Source organism: Periplaneta americana, chromosome 7 (genome assembly GCF_040183065.1).
Source record: "Periplaneta americana isolate PAMFEO1 chromosome 7, P.americana_PAMFEO1_priV1, whole genome shotgun sequence".
NCBI classification, from domain to species: domain Eukaryota; kingdom Metazoa; phylum Arthropoda; class Insecta; order Blattodea; family Blattidae; genus Periplaneta; species Periplaneta americana.
Genome location: NC_091123.1, coordinates 58,328,619 through 58,353,912, shown reverse-complemented (window position 1 = coordinate 58,353,912; position 25,294 = coordinate 58,328,619). Strand labels below are relative to the sequence as shown.

Here is a 25,294-nt window from a genome sequence, read left to right as displayed (position 1 = left end):
TTTTGATCATGTAAGTTATTTAAACGCTATAGACATCTTTCTAGCTTCTTTAGTAAATCATAACTAATAAAGCAATTAAAAAGATTTTGTATGTTGTTTTATTTAGCTATTATCACGATTTTAAGGAATTTTACTGGTTGATGTTCTTACTTACTTTAGAATCTTCAGTGTCTGATTTTTATGGGGCTCCCTCCCCCATGGACTTGTGTCCTCATGAGTGTAGTCTAGGATAGCCTAGTAGTAAGTGCCGTCTAGATTAATCCAATTTTTATGTTCAGTACCGGTAAAAGAATTTTAGCCTCATCAACAAATGATTTTTTACGCTTTTTCTGCCTTTTCACTTTTCTTTCAAAGGTCACTCCCTGATTTCATAATGATAGTGCTGATTATGACTGTCCGATTCACAAAGAAAGAATAACAATAACTAATATGACTCCTTGCCCACCGCTGTGGAGTAATGATTATAATGTCTAATCGTGAAACGAGCGGCTCCGATCGGTTTTTTTTTTCGAGCTTAATTTATACACGACATTCTGTACTATAATATGACTCCTTGCCCACCGCTGTGGAGTAATGATTATAATGTCTGAGAGTGAAACGAGCGGCTTGGTCGGGTTTTTTCGAGCATAATTTATACACGACATTCTGTACTATGATATGACTCCTTGCCCACCGCTCTGGAGTAATGATTATAATGTCTGACAGTGAAACGAGCGGCTTGGTCGGGTTTTTTCGAGCATAATTTATACACGACATTCTGTACTATAATATGACTCCTTGCCCACCGCTGTGGAGTAATGATTATAATGTCTGACAGTGAAACGAGCGGCTCGGTCGGGTTTTTTCAAGCTTAATAATTTATACACGACATTCTGTACTATAATATGACTCCTTGCCCACCGCTGTGGAGTAATGATTATAATGTCTAATCGTGAAACGAGCGGCTCCGATCGGTTTTTTTTTTTCGAGCTTAATTTATACACGACATTCTGTACTATAATATGACTCCTTACCCACCGCTGTGGAGTAATGATTATAATGTCTGACAGTGAAACGAGCGGCTCGGTCGGGTTTTTTCGAGCTTAATAATTTATACACGTCATTCTGTACTATAATATGACTCCTTTACCACCGCTGTGGAGTAATGATTATAATGTCTGACAGTGAAAAGAGCGGCTTGGTCGGGTTTTTTCGAGCATAATTTATACACGACATTCTGTACTATGATATGACTCCTTGCCCACCGCTGTGGAGTGATGATTATAATGTCTGACAGTGAAACGAGCGGCTCGGTCGGGTTTTTTCGAGCTTAATAATTTATACACGACATTCTGTACTATAATATGACTCCTTGCCCACCGCTGTGGAGTAATGACTATAATGTCTGACAGTGAAACGAGCGGCTCGGTCGGGTTTTTTCAAGCTTAATAATTTATACACGACATTCTGTACTATAATATGACTCCTTGCCCACCGCTGTGGAGTAATTATTATAATGTCTAATCGTGAAACGAGCGGCTCCGATCGGTTTTTTTTCGAGCTTAATTTATACACGACATTCTGTACTATAATATGACTCCTTGCCCACCGCTGTGGAGTAATGATTATAATGTCTGACAGTGAAACGAGCGGCTCGGTCGGGTTTTTTCGAGCTTAATAATTTATACTCGTCATTCTGTACTATAATATGACTCCTTGCCCACCGCTGTGGAGTAATGATTATAATGTCTGACAGTGAAACGAGCGGCTTGGTCGGGTTTTTTCGAGCATAATTTATACACGACATTCTGTACTATGATATGACTCCTTGCCCACCGCTGTGGAGTAATGATTATAATGTCTGACAATGAAACGAGCGGCTCGGTCGGGTTTTTTCGAGCTTAATAATTTATACACGACATTCTGTACTATAATATGACTCCTTGCCCACTGCTGTGGAGTAATGATTATATTGTCTGACAGCGAAACGAGCGGCTCGGTCGGGTTTTTTCAAGCTTAATAATTTATACAGGACATTCTGTACTATAATATGACTCCTTGCCCACCGCTGTGGAGTAATGATTATAATGTCTAATCGTGAAACGAGCGGCTCCGATCGGTTTTTTTTTTTCGAGCTTAATTTATACACGACATTCTGTACTATAATATGACTCCTTGCCCACCGCTGTGGAGTAATGATTATAATGTCTGACATTGAAACGAGCGGCTTGGTCGGGTTTTTTTCGGGCATAATTTATACACGACATTCTGTACTATGATATGACTCCTTGCCCACCGCTGTGGAGTAATGATTATAATGTCTGACAGTGAAACGAGCGGCTCGGTCGGATTTATTCGAGCTTAATAATTTATACACGACATTCTGTACTATAATATGACTCCTTGCCCACCGCTGTGGAGTAATGATTATAATGTCTGATCGTGAAACGAGCGGCTCCAATCGGGTTTTTTTTTTCGAGCATAATTTATACACGACATTCTTTACTAATATGACTCCTTGCCCATCGCTGTGGAGTAATGATTATAATGTCTGATCGTGAAACGAGCGGCTCCGGTCGGTTATTTCAAGGTTCCCTCCCTTCCCTCAACCAATTGATACATACTTACTTGTTGCATAACTTTTGACATTGGATTTTCTTGTATCTGAAGAGCGTCATTTTATATCGCAAGCCGAATTAGATGACCTTGCGAGAGATTTGAGTTACCTAAAGGCCAAGCTTACTAATAACTTCTTGTCTTCAAGGATGACATCTTTTATAGCCTCGCGCAAAGTTACATCTTATAAAAACGTGAATACAATCTTTCATTATTCTTTATAGAAAGTGAAATATTGATTGGACTTCAGATTCATTTAACCTTCAATTTATTCCACGCTGAAAGTTACCCAGCATTTGCTCTTAATGGGTTGTGGAAAATACTCGGAAAAGCCTCAACCAGATAACTTGTCCGAACCATAGTTTGAACCCGGGCCCGCTCTTTCACGATCAGACATGATAACCGTTGCTCCACAGCGGTGGACTCCCGAGTGTTCAACGATTCTAACGTTAATAAAACTGTTAGAATTAATAGAAGATTTCCTGCTTGGGAGACAACCTCCTAAAACCTCTAAGAAAATACACTTTCGCTTGAGAGTACCACAGCATTAGTTCAAAACTGATACGTGATACAAGAACACTAATTAATCTTCTTATTTTGCGGGTCCGAAAACATAGCAGTCGCAGTAATTTAGGCACTAGAGATGAACAAAACTAACTGCCGCTCTCGCTCGCTGTGTTCGTTGCCTTTGTTTTTCGAGTCTCGTCTCGTCATTCTCGTGCGCTTCGAGTCTCGCTCATCATTCTCGAAATAGCATTTGGTCGGCGTGGAAAGATTTCGTAACTTTGAATAACGTACATCATTGAAATAAATAACTTTATAAATGTTTAAATGAGACAGAAAGACAAAACAGAACAGTATCTTAGTTATCAAAATATTCTGGGTGTATTATACCATATGATATTACCTACGGTTATATAAATAAAAGTCCACACCTGTGGAGTAACGGTCAGCGCGGATGGCCGCGAAACCAGGTGGCCCGTGTTCGAATCCCGGTCGGGGCAAGTTACCTGGTTGAGGTTTTTTCCGGGATTTTCCCTCAACCCAATACGAGCAAATGCTGGGTAACTTTCGGTACTGGACCCCGGACTCATTTCACCGGCATTATCACCTTCATTTCATTCAGACGCTAAATAACCTAGATGTTGATAAAGCGTCGTAAAATAACCCAATAAAATAAAAAAAATTATATATATAAATAAAAAAAAACAATTCTCAAATAAATTTGCATTTCTAAGATAATAAGTATCTTTTTACTTAAGATTGCACACTTGATCTTAAACATATGAAAAGAAAATTCCTAGCCTTTTAATAAGGGCCTAGTAATTAAATAAAGATTGGGGAACTTATTATACACTGAAAGTTAGAGATGATGTTTCAAATAGGTTACTTGATTGTTTATACATATACTATAACAGTTGCCAAAGTAGATAAAAGTTCAGTCATGTATAAACAACTGTGGCGATTCAAGACTGCTTGACGTTCGGGACTTCGGGAGTGATCAATCTCGGCGTCTCGAAACACTCACAAGCAGTCTTTACGTTAACGACGCGATGTATAGAACATTATCGTGCGGATTTTCGGCTTTGCTCGTTGTTCATTTCTATTAGGCACGTATGACAGAACTTCAATATCGGACTGTGAATAATTAAGACGACGCTCATTCCGTCGGATCCCGGCCTCTTAGTCACTCGTAATGAGTGCACCTCTGCACATTAGTATGTTGGACATTGTGCCACTGTCACACATCCAGGGGCGTATTTTGCGGACTACCGGGGCTACCGGCGGTAGCCCAAGGAAATTACAAAAGAAAAAGTTTATAATATAACATAAAGTAATAATTTTGTATTACCGTACTAGTTTTACCACAGTAATTAAAATGAAAGTAATTGTTAGATTTATATGCGCTCTCTGCTCTCGAAAAGAAACAAGTTGTCAATGCGGCATCACTGGAGAAACCGCTGCTACGAAGGGTAGCCTGTGACCATTCCGCTCACGTCGCACATCTGCCCGGCCCCCACTCCCTTCAGTTTCTATCGTGTAGTGTAGGCGGGTGAGTTGCCGCTCTCGTGATCGGTTTCTTGGAAGGCGCGAAGCAACAATAAGCTTAGTACGCTAGCTCATTAATGTGATTGTGTTCTTGCAGTGCAGTATTTTAAATTTGTGATTTGTTCGAGTGTCTTAGAGTTATATTAATTGTGAATTATTAAGTTTTTAATTTCCCAATTAAGTGATATTGTGAAAAATATGGCAGAACAAGTTTCTGGAGAGGTTTGTGTTGAAAATGACTGTGTAATAGAAGGTTCATTAAAAGTGCCTTTTAACCGTCGTACATACAACGAGAAAGTTGAAATTGTGAAAATGGAAAGACCAACTCCTGAGTTAAATTTGTCCATGGACGTAAAAGAAAAACAGCGTGAGTACACACGCCATTTCACTTTCAACATCTTATGGTAAGTGGAATTGGTTGTGTGGTAGTTTAAACTGCCTAAACTATTTTGCTGGCCATGTTTGTTATTTAGCCGCGAAACTAATGTGTGGTCAAAAGAGGGGTTTTCTAATATGAACTCCCTTCGAACGGCAGTCCTAAAACACGACAAATCAAAAGCTCATATTTATAGTAGCATGAACTTTGCAAACTTTGGGAAGACAAGAATTGATTTACAGCTAGATAAGCAAAAAGCTCTACACTTCAACCAACACAATGCTCTTGTGAAAAAAAATCGGGAGATTTTACTGCGTCTTATTAACGCAGTCTGCTTTCTAGGAAAACAAGAATTGGCTTTTTGGGGTCATAATGAGAGTGTGGAATCAGACAATAGAGGAAATTATATTGAATATTTAAGTTCCTTAAGTGAATTTGACCATTTACTGGCCAATCATCTTGAGAGTTCAACAGTATTCCGTGGTACTTCTCCCGCAATTCAGAATGACAATATTTGCTATAAGTGGGGTTATGATAAAGAACATAAAATCTGAAATAGAAGAAGCACCTTTTGTGGCCATTGTCGTTGATGAAACAAGTGACTGCTCTAATCAGAGTCAATTGTCCACTGTTTTAAGATACGTCGACAGTACTGCCAATATTCAAGAACGGTTTATAGGATTCACAAATGTCAGTTCGGGCAAAACTGCTGCTGCTTTGTTTCAGCATGTGGAAGGTGTTATAGCAGAATACAATGTCGGCAATAAGTTAATTGCACAGATATACGATGGTACTTCAGTTATGGCGGGAAATATTAATGGCTTAAAAACAAAAGTTCAAGAAAAGTATCCTCAAGCACTATTTGTCCATTGTTACAACCATGTTCTCAATTTAGTTTTGCAACAAACTACTTTATCCATTCCAGAATGCCGCATTTTTTTCAAAACACTGACGGGTTTAGCTGCATTTTTCTCATCATCTCCTAAAAGATAAGAAAAACTCAAGGAATTTATGAAAAAGAAACTCCCAAAAGTAGCACCAACTAGATAGAATTTTACATCTCGGCTTGTAAATACAGTAAAGGAATACAGAGAACAACTGACTGCTTTCTTTGAAAATATCATTTGTAATGACTCTGAAGAAAACTGGGATGATGATGTAATTGTGCAGGCTCAAGGATATTTGTATTTTTTCACACAGTTTCAGAATATATTTCTTGTTGAAGTCTATGCTAGAGTGTTCGCACATACAGATGTGCTCTACAATATTCTTCAGACAAAAAGTCTAGACATAGCATACTGCTTGCAAGAGATATCAAAGTTAAAAAATACTATATCCGAGTTCAGACGTAGTGGGTTTCCGTCCATATGGAGTAATATGGAAAATGAAAATTTTTCAGACAATACAATGGAACCACCATTAAAGCGAAGAAAAGGAGATGATGAATTGAAATACAGGCAGTTTTACTACAGCATACTAGATCATATGCACATGGAAATTACTGACAGATTTTCTGATTATGGAAAGCTTCAGTTCACACATCTTCTAGATTCTCAAAAATGTTCTGCTTATAGAGAAAACTTCCCGAATGAGGCACTACACAAATTATTTCAGTCCTATAACAGTCACTTTGATCAAGTACGTTTGAAAAATGAATTAAGTGTAATATATTCAGCAGAAGTCTTTGATTTTTCGAACAAACCTATCCATTAAATATTATCTGCCATATATGAAAACCAGCTTAACCAAGTTATTCTTGAAGTCCTTAAATTGGCAACATTAATTGTGACAATACCGGCTACGTCAGAATCTGTAGAAAGACATTTTCTGCGTTGAAGAGAATAAAATCCTACTGTAGATCAACTCATACACAAGAACGTTTATCCGGCTTGGCACTGATGTCCATTGTAAAAGTCATTTCTACAGAAACTTCGCAAGCGGCCCAACTGTAATTTCAATGGCGAAGTCATCAAAATATTTTCGTCCCAATCAAGACGTCTGGAATTTACATATAAATAGGTAAGGAATTTTATTATAGGGTTTTTAAAATATATTTTGTGTAATAATAGGGTCAGTGGTAGCCCAGACCCTTAAACCAGTATACGCCACTGCACACATCATGACACAGTGCATGAGGGTTGGCCACTAAAGGGAAACTAAGAGGTGGAGCTTAAACTGAGAGGATTCAATCTGGCATCGGAATTGGAATCCGGTGTGGCTTAGTGGCTAGAGCGTCAGAACATAGAGCTGAAAACCCGGGTTCGAATCCTGGTTCCGGAGAGAATTTTTCTCCGCTCCACCGATCCCTCATCATATGATAACGCAGAATTCTTGCACGGAAATATCATATCTACTTCGGTAAATTGAAATAATCCCTACTTTAGACTACAGACGATCACAAAAATAGAAGTTCAAGATGTACATGTGTGGTAATCGGGCTTGCATGCAAATGAACTGGCCATTCCTTTTTTTTTTTATAGGCAATGAAATAATTTCTTGTTCTATGGCTATATGCAACAGCATCAGCATACATAAGCCATACACCAGCTCACGTAGCAACAAGAACATTCTGTATTGTTTATGTTTCTTTGCGCTGTAATTCAGAAAAAGAATCAGAAAGTATTGTAATATTATTTTGACCTCTAGCCTTATTTTCAGCATGAAGTACATAGCTAGAAGCGCATCTCACCCCTGTCATGAATTTTCGTTTATCTCTAAAATATTGTCATAAAACGTTTCTGATTGAACTTTACTAAATTTACAGTGGTCTGGATAGCTTATCAGCTCTACAAATTATCTCACATCTGAAATCTCTGGCTGAAGAAGGGAGGACAGTAGTGTGCACTATCCATCAGCCAAGCTCACAGCTTTTCGAGATGTTTGATGATGTCTTCGTTTTGTCAGAAGGACAATGTATTTACAACGGACCAAACAAGAGTTTAACAGATAGCTTGAAGGAAGAAGGATTTCATTGTCCCACATTTTACAACAGAGCAGATTTCGGTAAGTAGAAGGAACAAATATAATTTGAGAAATATTGTTGGATACCATTTGGCACAATATTTTGCTTGGTTTTCAGTTTTCGGACATTTTTCTTTACTGATGAAATAAACCTTTCTTTCTACGCAGTCTATTATGCTTCTAAAAATATGCACTATCTCAAACCATTACCTACTATAGTATTTCCACAAGAGATGAGGTCGTTTAAATAGTCTAGGCCGGAATTAATTAGTATTTATTTACGTATTTATTTATTTAAACTTCATTATTGGCACTGGAACTGTTTTGAAACGTTTGGAACATGTCTCATGAGAAAGGAGATAAGCTAGCATGTAAAGACGGAGCATACTGGCTCTATATTCGCCTGGGCTGTGTGAGTTTGCTGTCTTATTATTTTCCCCGAATCCAGCAGGTCACATTGAGGATTGTGGGAAATGATTAGAATGTACTCTGAGTCATAAAACAAATCATGTGGATTCAATATGAAACTTCATTATGTAACTTATCAAAACGAACAAAAATATGTAAGGCAAACTTGGCTAATTTCGCAGTATCTCATATATTAATTAGTTGTGGAATTGTCGTTACAAAAATACGGCTAAATGTCAAAACCTGTCGGGCATATATCATGCAGGAAGATCCCATTGCAACGCATTCTGCAGAAAGTTACACAACTATCTGCTTTGATAGTGTGTGTTTTCTGAGATAGCGTGAGTGAATCTGCAGTGTTGTGTTTCTGGACATTATATCGTCGAGATATTCAGAACTTCAAGTATCACACTATGATTAGTGAATTCTCTACATTCTTATGATTAATTTGAATCTTTGATTGTTGTTTTATCTGATACAGTTTGTTCGTAATATGCTTTTGCCGATACTCAATTTCTTAAATAGTTTCCGCTAGTTGCCGGAAGAGCAGTTCGAGTGGCACGCAGATTCTAACTTCCTTTAAAAAGTGCTATGGGCTAAGTATGCGCCAGCCAGAAAATCTGTCCTACTATAGAGCAACAGCCTCAACTTGCTCGAATTTGAACGATTTATATGATGTGTTAGGAAGTGTGTATGAAAAAGCAGAACTGAAAACCAAGCCTAATCTCATTTGGAAGTTAGATGAAACAGGATTTTCATTGGTTACCAAACTAACAAAATTGTGTCCCCAAAAGGAGCAAAGTCTGTCCACTTTCAAACATGGCAGAGAATGGAGGAAGAACAATTGTCTTGCTAGCGGAAGCGGATTCGGATTAGCCTAAATAGTTCTCATAATGATTTTCCTATCTTTGGCATAATGTATAATGCAGATATGTGCTAGATATATTTATTAATTTACAATTAATATGCAAGCCTATTCCCGTTATTAATGTTAATAATTGAAGCTCTACATTTATTGTTCTACATTTATTGCCTACTTTGTTAATGTATGTTCAGTTCATGTGGGTAAACATGTACTGATGTTTAGATTACATTAAAACATGTTTTGAACTAAAAAGAATATTCTTGAAAATTGCACAAGTATTACTGCGAAATTGCCCGAGCAGTACTGCGAAGTTACAAGAGTTCCTGAAACACACACACATATCATCTCATGTTTTAGATGGCGCTATTTCCCTGTTGAGATACACTTAAAAATTAAATTTTTAAACCAACCAATAAAATAATGTCTAGTGATTAACTGCCTCATGAAGGAAATTTTTTAAAGCATTTTTGGGTATAACTACAGACAGAAGACCTTAATACTGCGAAATCAGCCGAGTTTGCCTTACAAGTCAAACTCAATTAAAAAAATTACTACTTACAAAAGCGAATTACATACAATTCGGAATTAATGTTTGTGTAATTAAATGCCATTTTGCCAGGACCTCTGCATAATTACGTGCAAACCGAACTACTACAAGGGTCATTTCCTAAGTCATGGCAACTATATTCTATCAGCCAATAAAGCTGCTACATTCACTATATGCGATTGGAGATCACTGGCATGTGCTTCTAGCATGCTAACTTCTGTGTGTGCTGTCAACTAGCCATTAATGCACACAGACGCAATCTCGCTGTGGCATCCCTTACATTGTATAACAGGTTTTTTAACATATATACTGAACTAACCTCATTTTCGGTTATTCAGAAGATATAGTATAGTTGCCATGACTTATGAAATGACCCTCTTATGTATAACTGGGTTACTTATAACCCAAGTTCTAATTTGCACATAATTAGATGTGGGCATTACAATGCTCGCTGGTTTCTCTGAAGTTCGTTGATAAAAATGTTGCCCAATGTGATGGATTTTTAAGGATGATGCAAATCATTAGCATGGCTTCTTTCTGAAGTGAAGCTCGATGAATTCTTCCTCCTAGATGTCCTTACCTCAAAAATTAAATTCGATACTGCCAGATTAGCAGAACATAGGAAGAACTAATCAGTCCGCACTTGTACATTATATATTAGATTTTAGAAGTACGCGTATTCTAATTTAATATTATTTTCAGCAATTGAAATTGCAAGTGGACAGAGAGGTGACAAGAGCAAATTGATTGACAAGTTTAGCAACAGTGAAGTCGATACAGAATATCAACAAGATGGCGGCAATGAGGAAGGTAAATACAATATTATTGAGTACAGGTGTAACAAGTACTTAAACTACGTAAGCAATGACCATTTTGTGATATACTATTTCTGCTGTTGAATGCGATCTTTACTAATTATCGGTAAAGTGAGTCCTTTCACAAATTGACTATGGATTCCTTTAGTGATAGTGACTAAGAATACAGAACGACTTCCTTGGAGAGGTGGCACAATTCAAATACATACCTTTTTTTTGACGGAAGAGGGGCCCGAAAGCTTGCATCACAACCCGAGGCTTATTGTACTTACTACTCCTGTGCTATGAATGATATGTGCTGCTGAACTCCTGCGCTTTTGTAGAATATAGCACGCTGCACCATGAATTTAACCCAGGTTATGGTAATGATAACAATGACATTTTAATTAATGTTGTGAGATTAAATCGATTAATTGATCAATTTCTGTTTTGTAAGAGTAATCGATAAAAATATTTAATCGAATAATCGAGTCGATTAAAAATAATCGATTGTAGTTGATATTAATTATTACTAAAAATTCCGACAATATTTCTCTCTCGGAAATTGCTTACTTAAAAGCATAATAGTACTGTTATTTTCTAACTGTAAACCAGGTAGCGTAGGGAAAATCTTTGTACAAACACTTCAGAAAGAGATGGAGATATGAGGACAGTGACATAGTTTACCTCTACTGAAAGTTGAAACACAATGCGAAATCCTTATTAAGTTTTATGGTTTTCCAAGAAAACTTCCACCTTGTTGTCAGCTCATCTTCCTAGCATATGAAATACATACTTTTCTAGGATTCGTCCCACTCATCCCTAATAAAATAGCCATGTCTACACTGTGTGCAAGTGAGAGCGTAACTACCTTCTTCTCTTTCTAAAATCTGGTAATTCGATTACAACAGGGGCCAGTCTTTTGTTTTGACCGTTATACTTTTGCAATTGCAGTTTCTGTACTGAGTTTGTATATGAAGGTTGTGTGTTTAGTTTGATAAAGAAACCAGATAGATCAAATGCATTTTCTCTATTATCTACTCATTATGCAATAATGTCGCTGCCATGCGTCATGGAACATTACAGTATTCCATAACAAACATATCCTCAAAGTATTAATATTTTACCTCTTGGTATATAGGAGATACACGTTTTTCCTTCATACTGAAAAATTATGTTTTAGTGATGTATCTGATTTTGCAACTAAACGCCTCATATGCGGATTATAATTCATGGATTAATAATCTTTAAATCAGGGATGTGAAAGCGCCTGCATTGCATGCTCATACTACAAGCAATACAAATGCAACAAGGTTCAACTTTTAACAAGATAAAGCTCGAGAAAAGAAGTTTAAGAGCTGAATTAACCAAATTTCTCCTACTCATACCTTTTGCTCAACCGATGAAATGTTTATGCTTATAAATTAAAATAACCTCTTGCATTGTAAGACATTTGTTGTTTTATTTTTAAAGTCAAATATAATTCTGCACTTCAAAAAAATTCACGACATGAGGAAAAATGCAGAAAAAGTTCTGCAGGTTACTTGTTAGGGCAGAAATGCAGGTATATTATGCTATACTTCGAGTCTCTGCACATACATCTTATATCATAATCATGTATGAAGTATGGTATAGTATACTATAATCTCAGGACTCTGAAGGTTAATAAACCATTATTTACACTTCAAAAATTATCTCTTAGTTCTTATACCTTTAAGTATTAGGTTGGTGCTTAAGATCGTAGCGTTTTTTCATAAACACGTCAGATACGCTACACATAAGAGAGAAGTTAATCATCAACAATATGTTCTCCTTCACTATTTACAACAATCTACCAACGCTGGAGTAGTTCTTCGATTCCACGCCTGTAGAAATCGCGTGGTTTTGAGTTAAAGAAGTCAAGCCATGTTCGGAGCTCCTTTTCATCCAGAAAAAAAGTTCCTTGAAAGTTGTTCGATAGAGAACGGAAAATATGAAAATCTAATGGCGCAACATCAGGTGAATAAGATGAGTGCGTAATGACTTCCCAATCAAACTCCTGGATAGTGTTTTGTGTCAGGTTAGCAGAGTACGGACTGGCGTTATCGTGGTGATATGAACGGGCTTCTCTTTGATGTTCAATCTCTTTACTAACACGTGGTGCAGCATAACTTCATGCATCTTGTTGGTCGTTTTTCTTGGATTGCGTGTGCAAGACGTCCTAGTTGATGGCAATAAATGTCGCATGATGGTGGAATGGTCACAGTTCATCACATTTGCCAGTTCTCGAGTACAGATCATTGTGGATTAATGTGTTAAACGGTTTTCATCAAACCCCTAAGGTCTTCTTGAACGTGGAGTGTCACTAATGTCAAAACGACCTTCCTTAAAACGAGAAAACCATTTTCTTCCGTGCTCTCTCTGATAGCATTGTCCCCATACACGGCGCAAATGTTTCTGGCCGCCTCCTCTGCTTTCGCCCCTCTATTGAACTCAAAAAGAAGAATATGTCGGAAGTGTTCCACTTTCTCCACTTGACACTCCATTTTCTAGTGTCCACTGCTCCACTCACTATCTGCAAAAATGAAAACTCCAATATGTAAACTGAAGCACAACAATTGAACTTCAAATAAAAAATGGCAATCGATAAATAAACCCATAGCAACCGGAGTACCAACACGCGAAACAAAAATGCTACGATTGTAACTCAGTCTCATACTTAAAATGTTAATGTGTTGCATAATTTCGATTTCAGCAACAAGACTGAATCTGCTAGAACCACATCCACCACAGAAGTTAAAGGAAACAGTCATCATTATAGAGAGAGATGTTCATGTAACACCAAGTTACCCTCAGCCTTTGTGGAGTCAAATCCTAATTCTGACTAGAAGGTTACTATTGTGTACGCTTAGGGATAAGGTACGTTAATTGAATAGTAAAATAGTAATTAGTAATTGTCAGCATTGGCTATGGTTAGATATATGAAGTTACAGCATAATTTTTTTTATTTATAGCAAAATGTAAAAAAAAAAAAAGTTTTATAGCATTATTTATTTGAATAAATAGAATTTAAGCCTTGTATTAGCTAAAGCGTCTTTTGCAATTTTATGTAGGTCTATTTGAGAAAGGCAAACTAAAATAAAGTATATATGGACATACTTGATCAATGTTACAATATTTGGTTAAATAGCTGTGGTTTCAGTTATGTTGTAAAAAGGACAAAAACGAACAAAAACCATGTTTTTAAAGTAGGATACAGTTTTAATAATATGTTTCTTTTTTTTAACTTTTATCCCCACTTAAGTCGACTATTGCTCCACGCATTAAAATGCTACTGTCAAATGTAATTTATGTTCCTTCATATATTTCACCACATGTGCACTGTTATACACTGAGGATGACCATTTTGTTATATTATTATAACAAATCAGGGGCGGCTCGTCCTAATGTGCTATTGTGCTATAGCACACTCGTAATTTTGTTGGAATAAATGTTGATGTATACGCGAGCAATATTATTCTGTAAAAGAATTAAAATAATGAAACGAGCGTTGAGTGACTTCCGCTGAATTTGGAATAGACACTGACTGACTTGAACTGCCAACATAGAAAACAAAAAATCACTACCTGTTCAAGAGCCCCACACTCAATCGCTTTCACCTTCATCTTGATAATTAAAGCCTAAACTAACCTAACCTGTCACTAAAATCATAAACTAAACTAACCTAACCTAAGTTGTCACAGATTCGCCTATACAAGGCATAAGAAAAGCCTAAACTATCCTAACCTAACCTGTCACAGTTTCGTATATGCAAAGCATAATAAAAACCTAAACTAACCTAACCTAACCTGTCACAGATTTGCCTATACAAGGCATAACTAAACCCTAAACTACCTGTCACAGATAAGTACGTAAGACATAATAGAAGTCTAAACTAACTTAACCTGTCATAACACTCAATTTTCTTACCCCTACACACTTCCCTGAGATATGAAAATGGCCGAATTTCTATCCCGTTGGAAAATTGCAAACTAGCGTGAAACGTTCGTAATCTTAATGTTTCGTAAGTTATGTTGGTACGATATGTAAGACGGCTGAAAATGCATATAATATCCACAATAAGAGAAGAAGTCACTCAACGCTCGTTTAACCTTATGGTGGATAAATCTATATTCAAAGATTCTAAATCCATTGCACTTATCTGCCAAAATAGTAAAATTAATAAGAATCATAAAACAAAAATTATGTCAAATACCTGGTCCTCTCGAACTAAGGTATAAAATTAATTACAGATAGAAATCAATTTGGTTCTCGCCGGTTTGAACTCAGATCATGTAAGATTTTAAAGGTCGAACAGACTTAAACAAATTGAAATTCTACACCCAAATTTTCAGATTGCGCTGAGTCTCTCTGTAGCGAGAGTTGCGCGCGCATTGAATGTTGACGGAGGTTAAAATACCCTTAGGCAAATGGCGTATTTTCCCAGCATTAGCACGAGAAACTAGTCAGTAACATGCTATTTTCCCAGTAGAACCCCGAACGTGGTGTTGGTTGAGAGCGTTATTATAGTGAGTGAAGTATTCTTGATCTGCTAGCAATTTTACAAGCTAATGTCGAACTTAACAATTAAGTTTAGTAATAAAGGATGTTCAAAAGTTACTACAGTGTATATAATTTCTAGATATAGCCTACTTTTTTTTTTTCTCTGAGAATTCAAGTTGAATGGCATTAATATCTTACGTCATATTATTACAGCTTACAATGCAATGCATTGAGTGGCCAGTAAGATTCCCAGATTTATCGCCTTTGCTCTTCTGGGGCCATTTGAAGTTAGTAGTAAATCGAAAAAGAATCAACAACTTAGAAGATCTGGAGCATCGAATAATGGAGGTGGTGCAAGATATTCCTAAAGCCTGGTTAAGTCATTTCCTAAATGATTTCTATGATGGACTGGCACATTGTCAAGCAGCTAAGGGCTACCAGTCCGAACACAGAATTTAGACAGTGCGCTAGCTTTGTTTTGGTATTGTTAAGGGAGGAGCAATTTATTATTTTATTATTCGATACACTTTACTGTTTTCTTAGCAACAATAGGGTAGTGTGGGTACTTTTTGAAAAGCTCTTAATGAGCATTATTCAAAAATATAAAAATACTAGTGGCTTGTGCAGCAAATGCTGCAAACTAAGTTCATTAGACGTTCAAATAAACATTATTCAGAATTATTTTCAATGAAGAATATCAGACATTCTGAAAGTTATTTGCTTCCATAATAATGAAACATACTCCCTCTGAATGTTTTTTTATGCCAAATACTTTTTCTTGAACCTATACACCTTCAGAACCTATACACCTTCAGTTTTTTTCAGTTTTAACGCGAAAACGCAAGTAACAATGTCAGGACGATCAGTCGGTTTTTCATGTGGGAGCAAGGCAGTAGCTATTTCAGATCATTGCGGACTGTAGGTGAAAGTTAAAAAAAAATGTCAGGTTATGCTTTCGAACAATAGCTGCTGCATGTTTCGTAAACTACCTTGAAATGTAAAGGGTAAAATCATTTTATCCTGCTAAGAGATCTTGCTGAAATGATCGGGAGATTACAAAATATTGTAGGCCTCATATTTTATCAGTAAGTAATACCTTTTGGTCTTTCCTTAGGAACTCTAATTTTTGCGCTCTCTCGAGCCAATACTGAAGAGAATCACGCACCACCACACCACCATTAAATATATGAAAAAGATCCAACCCCACTTGATTAATAACTACAAAAATATTTGATTTTTAATAACAATATTATTATCTTACGTAAGTTTTATAGTTTTCAATAACATATACTATATAGCCGCCACTCAGTAAATTATATAAATCAAGATCTAATTTAAGATATTCTCTACATCTACTTATATAACCCCAAAACATTTCACTTTCATATCATCAATATAGCATTAATACTATAATTAATGAAAAATAGTCACAGCATGGCATTAACTATAATAATATTTCATTTCTAATAGTAATAATGTCATCAAACCACCTCAAGTTTTGTAGTTTTTAATATACAATACACAGCTGTACTCAGAAAAATACACACCACAAAATCAGACCTGTAAATTAATTTTACAGTCTTGAAATTTTTAATAACCAATTTAATTTGAGCTCTAAATATGTCAGCATTCTTGCAGATGGCCTTCGTGTAATATTGTTTACTGTAGTGTGTGTTTTGTTTTATTCTGAAATGCAATTAGTTAGTGACGACAGTTGGATTTTATAAAATAGGAAAATTATGTTGAAAAATTTACATTTCACTCAAAACTATTATTTTTCTGAAAAACTTTGGGTTCCAAGCTTCAGAACGAGGGGTCATTTATTAAAATCCATTCAGCCGTTTTCCCATAATTTCCATTACCAGTTCAAATTACATATATAGATTGGGGTATCCCAAGAATAAGAGAGTTGGAGTTACTTCCATTAAACCGGAAGTAGAAAAAATCCATAATGCCATTATTGAGTTCCCACACAACTAGTTTCATGTCACTTCACCACATGCTTCATGACACATGAGTGAATGACATGAGTGGGATGTTATTTCTTGACAACACTCCATAAATGTATATTATTATTATTATTATTATTATTATTATTATTATTATTATTATTATTATTATTATTATTATTTGTTTTAGTTGTTTTTGTTATATTTAAATCCTTTTCGGAAACTTTCTGTGTATTACTTTTAAGGTTTTCTGTCCTTCCTTGCGTAAAAAGCTCCACGAATCTATGACGTAGACCTGTATCAGTATTGATTTAATTTTATTTGTCTGCGATGCTAGTATAATGCTTTTTATAGTAATAATAATAATAATAATAATAATAATAATAATAATAATAATAATAATAATAATAGTGTGTACTCTATTTTTCAGTTATGTGTTTGGTTGCGAGTCCTTACCCACATAGGAACTGGTTTATTAATTGGGTCCATGTATTACGGAATTGGAAATGATGCTTCAAAAGTATTCAATAATGTGTCGTGCTTTTTTGTCATCGTAAATTTACTGTTTATGTGCAATTCGGCGCCGCCTGTAGCCCAAAGTAAGTTCATTACATATTATGGTATCAAAATACGTCTGTATTTTTCTCCAAATGTACTCAGTGCAATTAACTTAAATTTAATTAAGACATAAGTTGTGGCCTACTATATACATGGTTCATAGGGATAAAAAAAGCAGGTTATTATAGTCTACACTATAATATATACAGAGGGAACCGTAAGTAATATAATCAATTTCAGGAAGTTATTCTTTGAGATATTTCAAATAAAAAAATATAATACAATTTTGCTAATTCTTTGTCTCTTCTTCGAGATAAAAATTATTTTATATGAAACATCTCATAGCGTGTATCGGGAAAGCTGTTTATTTAATTATTATCAATATGCTACGTCAATTTCAGAGAGCAGTGTATTAGCAATGATAAATTATTGAAAGAATTTTAGTGTTGTCCTTTAAATGCACAGATATACAAATATAAATTTTCGTTCTGAAAAGAAATTTTAAAATGGATTCTTTCTTAGAGATAAAACAGCAAGGCCATAACTTTATTGCTGAGATTTTGAAAGCACGATATAGCTTTGCCTCTTTGCTTTCATTGAGGACTATAGCTTATGTGCAAGATTATATATAATCAGGGAACGGATTTATATGGACTAAAAATATATGAAATATGTAAATATATATGTAGTTATTTTTACCAAAATATGGAATTAAATATGGATTTTTACCAAAATATGGAATTAAATATGGACTTAAAATTATAAAAAAATGACTATGTACGTTAAATATTGGTACATTTTAATCAAACTAAACAAAAAATATAATGGACGTACCTTATCTTCCAATGTAGTTTCAACAAAACACAATTTTTATTGTCTGTTACCATAACAATAGGTTACAAACATTTCTTTCAAGTGCTGAAAAGTGAATCTTCTTCTATTGTCTCTGAGGATAGATTTATACTGACTAAAAGAGCGTTCGACGTCACAAGAAGTAACTGGTACATAATTCAATTTCACAATGTCTGCTGGGGATAAGTCCAAGTTAATCTTCACTGTTGATTCACCACTCATCACAGCAACAACCTTTTGTAGTTCTTCATATCCAGGGTTTTTTGAAAGTACAGTGTCCACCTTAGCTCTTACTGCATCTGCAACTTTACCTCTACCACGATTCAGTTGTTCCACAGTACTATTTATAATTTCAAAACTTTCAGATAGTGAAAGGTGCCTATTTTGGAGACTTTTGAGCGTTTTTATGATGCATGAAAATGTATGCTGAATGTGAGCTAAGTCATTCTTCACACTTATGTCACAGGTAACTGTTTTCGCAGTATCAATTGAGACTGCATCTTCAGAGTCCAATGCAAGGAGAACATTGTTAATAGAGTCTATATGTTCGGCATAATATTCAACTGCTTCTAGCCATGTACCCCATCTAGTTAAAATTGGCTTTGGTGGCAATGGAATTTCAGGGTACATTTCTTTCAACACGTTAACTCTACTGGGAGCTTTGAGAAATACTTTTTTCACTGATGAAATCAACAAATCTACTTTAGGGAAATTGTCTCTGACCACTTCTGCCACACGATGAAATGCATGCGCCACACAAGTAAAATGAGTCAATTTAGGATATACAACAGATAATGCTTGTCCAGCTTTGACCATATAAGGGGCAGCATCGCTAATAAAGAATAACACATTATCGTACATAATACCCTTTGGCCACAGGATACCCATAGCTTCGTTGAACAGTTTAACTATAGTTTTGTTATTGCACTTTTCTAGAACATCACAATGTAAAAGAATTCGTTCAGAATATTGTTCACTTAACAAACCGATAACTACATTACCAACAAGTCTACCTTCTTTGTCGGGAGTCTCATCAATGGAAACCCAAATTGAACTATCTTTAATTTCATCTCTTATCTTCTGTATTGTCTCATCGTAGATGGATGGAGCATACGTCTTCCTAAGTGTTGACTCATCCGGGATTGTATGTTGAGTATATTTTTCAAGGAATTCCCTGAAGACCTTATTCTTTAGTTTGTAGAGAGGAATATCAGCAGAGATGAGAGAACGGCACAGGTCGATGTTAAACTCAGATCTTACATTCGATGTTGTTGGTTGTGTTAAAAACAATTGTCTCTGCTTGGAATTTAGTTGTTTGTTGGCCTGATGTTTACTAGTTGTAATGTGTTGTTGCACCAGGAACTTTTGTGTAGATGATACTGCACACTGACACAAATTACAAAATAATATTTTATTGTCAGTTGATAAACCATCTTCTTTAAATTCTGAAATGTAACTTGTTAGTTTTGATTTTAAATTGACTGAATGACGTACTTTTGGCATATTTACCGTCTTTATAGTATGATTTACAAAACTGAACCTATGTGTACTCTGACTGGCATTTAACTGTTGAGCTGCACAACTGAAGTCTGTTAAAAATTTTAAATTAAATTAATACAGTTTTGTAACTTACTTTCCCATTGTTGATAGGACTGCTAATTTTCAAATAACTCTGATGTTAAAGGGATTACTGAACATGTGTTTAAATCTCTATTGTTGAAATGTATTTTTAAAAGTTAATGGAATTTTGTTTTGTTTTATTGTTAAACCTAATATAATATGGACTGTTTTATATGAAATATGGAAAATATATGGAAATTAACGAAAATATGTACTAAACTCTAAAATATGGAAAAATATGGAAAATAAAAGTAGGATTTTTCAACCCTACACATTGTGAAACATAAAGATAATGCAAAATATAAATTATATTAGCTTTATAAGTAAATATGTATTTACATATAAATCCTTTCCCTGTATATAATATTAGGGTTATGATTTTTTTAGTTTTTGCAAAATAACAATTGATTTCCTGTATCATAAATCGATGAACTTTTGCTAAAAGTAATGAAATGGTTTTAATTTTGTTTAGTTATTAAAAAAAGTAACCCCCAACACGAATTTTCTAAAATCGTATATAAGTACTATAAGCAAGTAGTAGCACTATGACACTATTAAAGAAGCTATTAAACTTATAGAAGAACTGAAGAAAACACTACATTTAGGAAACTGGGCATTACATTTTGAGGTAAACTTATTGAAGGCCAAGAATATCAAGTACTAGTGTTGAAGAATGAACAAAGACACGTTAAATTACTCGTAAATGCACTAGATTTACCAAACGGAAAAGCGGATACTGTTGTCAAAGGAATAACAGCTGTTCTCGATTAATCCAATTTATGGAAGAGTATAAAGATGATTGTTACGGACACTACGAATGTGAACATAGGAAGAAAGAAGGGGATTGTTGTTCAGTTACGAAGACTGTTCACTGAAAGAACCACAATTCATAGGTTGTCAACATCATGTTCTTGATCGATTGGGCCGCATAATAATGGATGATGAATTTGGAGGAAACAACAAATCTCCCAGTATCGAATATCCATTTATCCCCGAACTTTTAGCGAACTACGAATATATCAAGATGAATTTCAAAATGGTAAAGAAGAGATTACTGAAAAAGCAGGATGGCGTGATGATATGAAATTCTATTTCAATTAACTCGAGTTTTCCGCTTTTTTTAAGGAACTGGAAGTCTTACGCAAGTGAAGTTTCAGAAAAGATCTAATTTAAGTAATGCAAGATGAAATTCCAGAGCAATACTAGCTCTTTTGGCATTTATTCTTATACAGAGAGAAGAGACTCGCTACTTGAAATTTGTAGATTCATCTCTTACAGATGGGCGGACAATTGGTTTGCTGACCACATATACGATGCAGCTGATTATCAGAAACAATGTAACTGCTTGCAGGTTCATGAAAAGCCATTGATGTCTTTGAAAAAGTTTTGGAATCAAGAACCATCAAGACTGGAAATCCCCAGAACAAATCAGTGTGCAGAATGGGCAATCAAGTGCCTTCAAAATTTTTATGACGACTGTAAAAAGAAAGAGAAACTTCAGCTTAGATTTATTTTGTCTAACAAAACATAATGGTTGTATATTATACAGTAATTATTCTAAATACTGCACAATGTGTTTTGTTATATAGCTATTCGTGCTTGAAGAATTCTTATGTGAGTTTGTGATTTTGTATGTTTTTTTTTTTTTTTTTTTTTTAATTTCTTATGCTATATTGTAGCAATAAAATGTACTTTCAATAAACAGTGCTTCAAAAACTGAATACATACTATGCAATTACATCATTAGAATAAAAAAATAACGCTTTTAAAATATTTTGATTTTCTTACCCAATAAGTTTATACGGTAACATTGAATTTTCGGTTTGGGGTGACCTTTTCCAAATTAACACGTTTTTAATTACTTATGAGCAAAAGTTCATCGATTTATGATACAGGAACATGGGATTACAAAAAGGTCATAACCCTAATATATAATGAATGTATGTATGTATGTATGTATGTATGTATGTATGTATGTATGTATGTATGTATGTATGTATGTATGTATGTATGTATGTATGTATGTATGTATGTATGTATGTATGTATGTACTATACTGTATTCTAATGGTGGGTACTTGACTTTTCGTCAATCACCCATATAGACCAATTTACCGACAGAGTCGTTGCTCAGGGTGCGCTTTAGGAGTCCGGTGCCACAGGGGAACCGGAGCTCCCAGAGAGAACCCCTGTGTTACCTGGACAACGGGCTTGCTCAACACAGGTTATAATTCGGGAGTACGCCGGACCCACATGATTGTAAGTCCCCGGCGGCAATGTGCAATATATATTTATCTTTCTATGTTAAAACATTTTCCTCAAATTCATACTGTCGTGCAAAGAATTGAAGATTTTATTTTGTTTTTTCTTTTTCCAGTTCCTTTCGAGACACCAGTAGTTTTACATGAACACCTGAACAACTGGTATTCATTGAAAGCGTATTTTATCTCAAAACTCATTTCAGATATTCCTCTACAGGTACGTAAAATGGAATATGTCAGTTTACTTCCCGGAATTAAAATGGTTTTAATCATACTTAAAGAACACCGTTTGTCCCTTAATTTTTATCAGATGATCTGTCCCACTCTGTTAGTCATCACAGTATATTTCACAACTGGCCAACCAACAGACGGTTTAAGATGGCTGCAATTCTGGACTGTGTGTCTCCTCCTAAGTGTCGCTAGTCACCATTTTGGACTGACAATTGGTGCTTTAATTTCCAGTCTTGAGGTAAGTGTTTGCAGTATACTAAGGTGTTAGTGGGAAGTTCGGGATATGGTACTTTGTCTACTTTTTCAAAAAAAAAATGAATAAAGATGAGTGTTACTGTTGTGCTAAAGAGCCATGGCTAGTGAAAAGTCGGTATGCGGGTTTTTCTGATTTACTAGTCGTATGTAAAAGTTTGGCAAAATTTCTATTTTTGTTTTTTTCATTTTTATAAATTTGCCCTCCAATTTTGATGCACTGTTTATTAATGTTTATTTTTTACTGGCAGCATCTCATGTTACGGTATTGCTTATAGTACCCCGAAGTATTTGAAACTGTCCACTTTTTCCACTGCCTTATTTAGAATTCGCACGTTTAACTTTTTTAGTTTTCTTCCGATAACCATGGTCTTCGTCTTGTTTGCATTTATCTTTATACAACACCATAATTTGAACATACTCTATTTGTTACATGTTAAATGTATATACCGTTTTTCTAACGCTGGTATCATAATAAGACAGGACTAAGGTACATTTTTATCTCACTACATAGGCCTACAATTTGTCTCGCCTAGCGACGAATCATAATGACATTTGTATTGTGTGAAATCGCATCACCGCATAACATTAATAATAATAATAATAATAATAATAATAATAATAATAATAATAATAATAATAATAATAATAGTAATAGTAGTAGGCACTTTTATACGTAGAATTTACTTAACTGTGTAACTTATGACTGGAAAATCTTATTAACACTTAATATATTTTGTTTGTTGTTTCTTTTTTCAGATGGGAATATTTTTGATTTGCATATCTGCTTTTATACTGATGTTATTCTCCGGCTTCTTGGCAGTTATAAGAGATGTGCCTGTGTTGTTGAAGTGGTTAACTTACGTCAGCTGTTACAGATACGCATTCGAAGGTTTAATGCAGTGTGTTTATGGTTATAATAGACCCGACATGCATTGTCCAGATATTTATTGTTATTTCAAATCTCCACTCAAGTTCCTGGATCAGTTTAATATGGTAGATGCAGTTTATGAATATGATATATTAGCACTGATTGTATGGATTTTAATACTACAAGTTTCATTGTTTTCAGCTTTAAAATGGAAAGTTCATACTTTGCAATAATCGTTTTCTGCTTTCAAGATCTGAACCATTTGCCACTTTCTGTTCTCATTTGAGAAATTAACTGCTGAAAGAACTTACTGCAGCATATTGAACTGTTCTCTTTTGTTCATTATACGAAGCAAAAGGAGAATATTGTGGTGTTAAAAGAGGTTTACTTCGAGACTTTATTTCACTATGTTCTCTTTGGTAGTCTGATAGTTACCATTCTCGTCGCTGGAACCAGTTATTGTGGAAAAACAAATACTGACGAGGAAGTTGTTATTTAAGGGGAAAAATACGAGTAGGGTAAAGGTTGGTAATATTGTGATATGATAATAATATGAAAGACACTCTTTCAGTTTTCCCACTAACGGGATTGCCTCATTGGACAAAGCACAACAAACACACAGAGTGAAAACAAAACAGACCACAAAAGAGAAATGTAGGGAGCGATCAAAATTGGAATTAAGGACGGGAAAGATAATAGCATACATATAATAGTAAACAAACAGATTAGACGTTCAAACAAAAGTTCTTCCTTTTTAGGAAACAAAGTACAGGTGGTATTTTAAAATGGCAAGTGATGCTCTGATAGCAGTAAGGGAAACATCACGAATGAAGTCATTGTTCAGCTGGAACTTCTTGCAGAAACTGACAAAGAGGCGAGGTATTGTGCCCTTAGCGCCAACTACTTCAGTGGAGGTGAGGTAATATTTCTCCAAATAGAATGGAAGTGTGAGCTCATAAATTCTGCATTTTTCTGCATGCACTTCAGCGGGCTGTTGTTCCTGTGTCTCGAAGCTGACTCGGGTCGATAATGTAGGCGGATGTAGAGCCTAGTGGAATGGCAAGCATGTCAATTCGCCGACAGGATCCCTCTGACAAAACCGGTCCTTCTCTGGCTCAGTAAAATTATAATAACTTCTCAAAAAGAACTATCACAATTTTACCAACCTTTACCCTATATAAATGAGATTTGTACTGGTTGGGAAAGTAAAACTGTTTGTGTGTTTGTGCCATGTAGTAGATTTATTGTATATAAAGATTACTTTTTAGTCAGTGAAGATTAATAAAGGTCCTCTGAGACTCTCGACTTGCAAAAGTGAAAATATTTACTTACTGATGGCTTTTAGAGAACCCGGAGTTTCATTGCCGCTCTCACATAAGCCCGCCATCATTTCCTATCCTAAGCAAGATTAATCCAGTCCCTACCATATTCCACATCCTTCAATCTATTTTAATATTATCCTCCCATCTACGTCTCGGGCAAAGTTCTTTTTCGCTCCGGCCTTCCAACTAACACTCCATATACATTTCTGGATTCGCCCATATGTACTACATGCCCTGCCCATCTCAAACGTCTGAATTTAATG

General features: G+C 35.3%; 1 protein-coding gene across 4 annotated transcripts in view; it reads left to right on the top strand.

Moving 5' to 3' along the window:
- The window catches only part of LOC138703130 (ATP-binding cassette sub-family G member 1-like), a 75,528-nt gene extending 50,482 nt beyond the window's left edge, over window positions 1-25,046 (top strand). For all 4 annotated transcript variants that reach the window (XM_069830749.1, XM_069830748.1, XM_069830751.1 and 1 more), the window contains 7 exons: window positions 7,785-8,023; window positions 10,504-10,611; window positions 13,330-13,493; window positions 17,496-17,664; window positions 22,472-22,572; window positions 22,666-22,824; window positions 23,598-25,046. In XM_069830749.1, the coding sequence (XP_069686850.1) occupies window positions 7,785-8,023; window positions 10,504-10,611; window positions 13,330-13,493; window positions 17,496-17,664; window positions 22,472-22,572; window positions 22,666-22,824; window positions 23,598-23,942 (1,285 nt within the window). In that variant the 3' untranslated portion in view covers window positions 23,943-25,046. The remainder of the gene's footprint in view (window positions 1-7,784; window positions 8,024-10,503; window positions 10,612-13,329; window positions 13,494-17,495; window positions 17,665-22,471; window positions 22,573-22,665; window positions 22,825-23,597) is intronic.
- The last annotated feature ends 248 nt before the right edge of the window (window positions 25,047-25,294 follow it).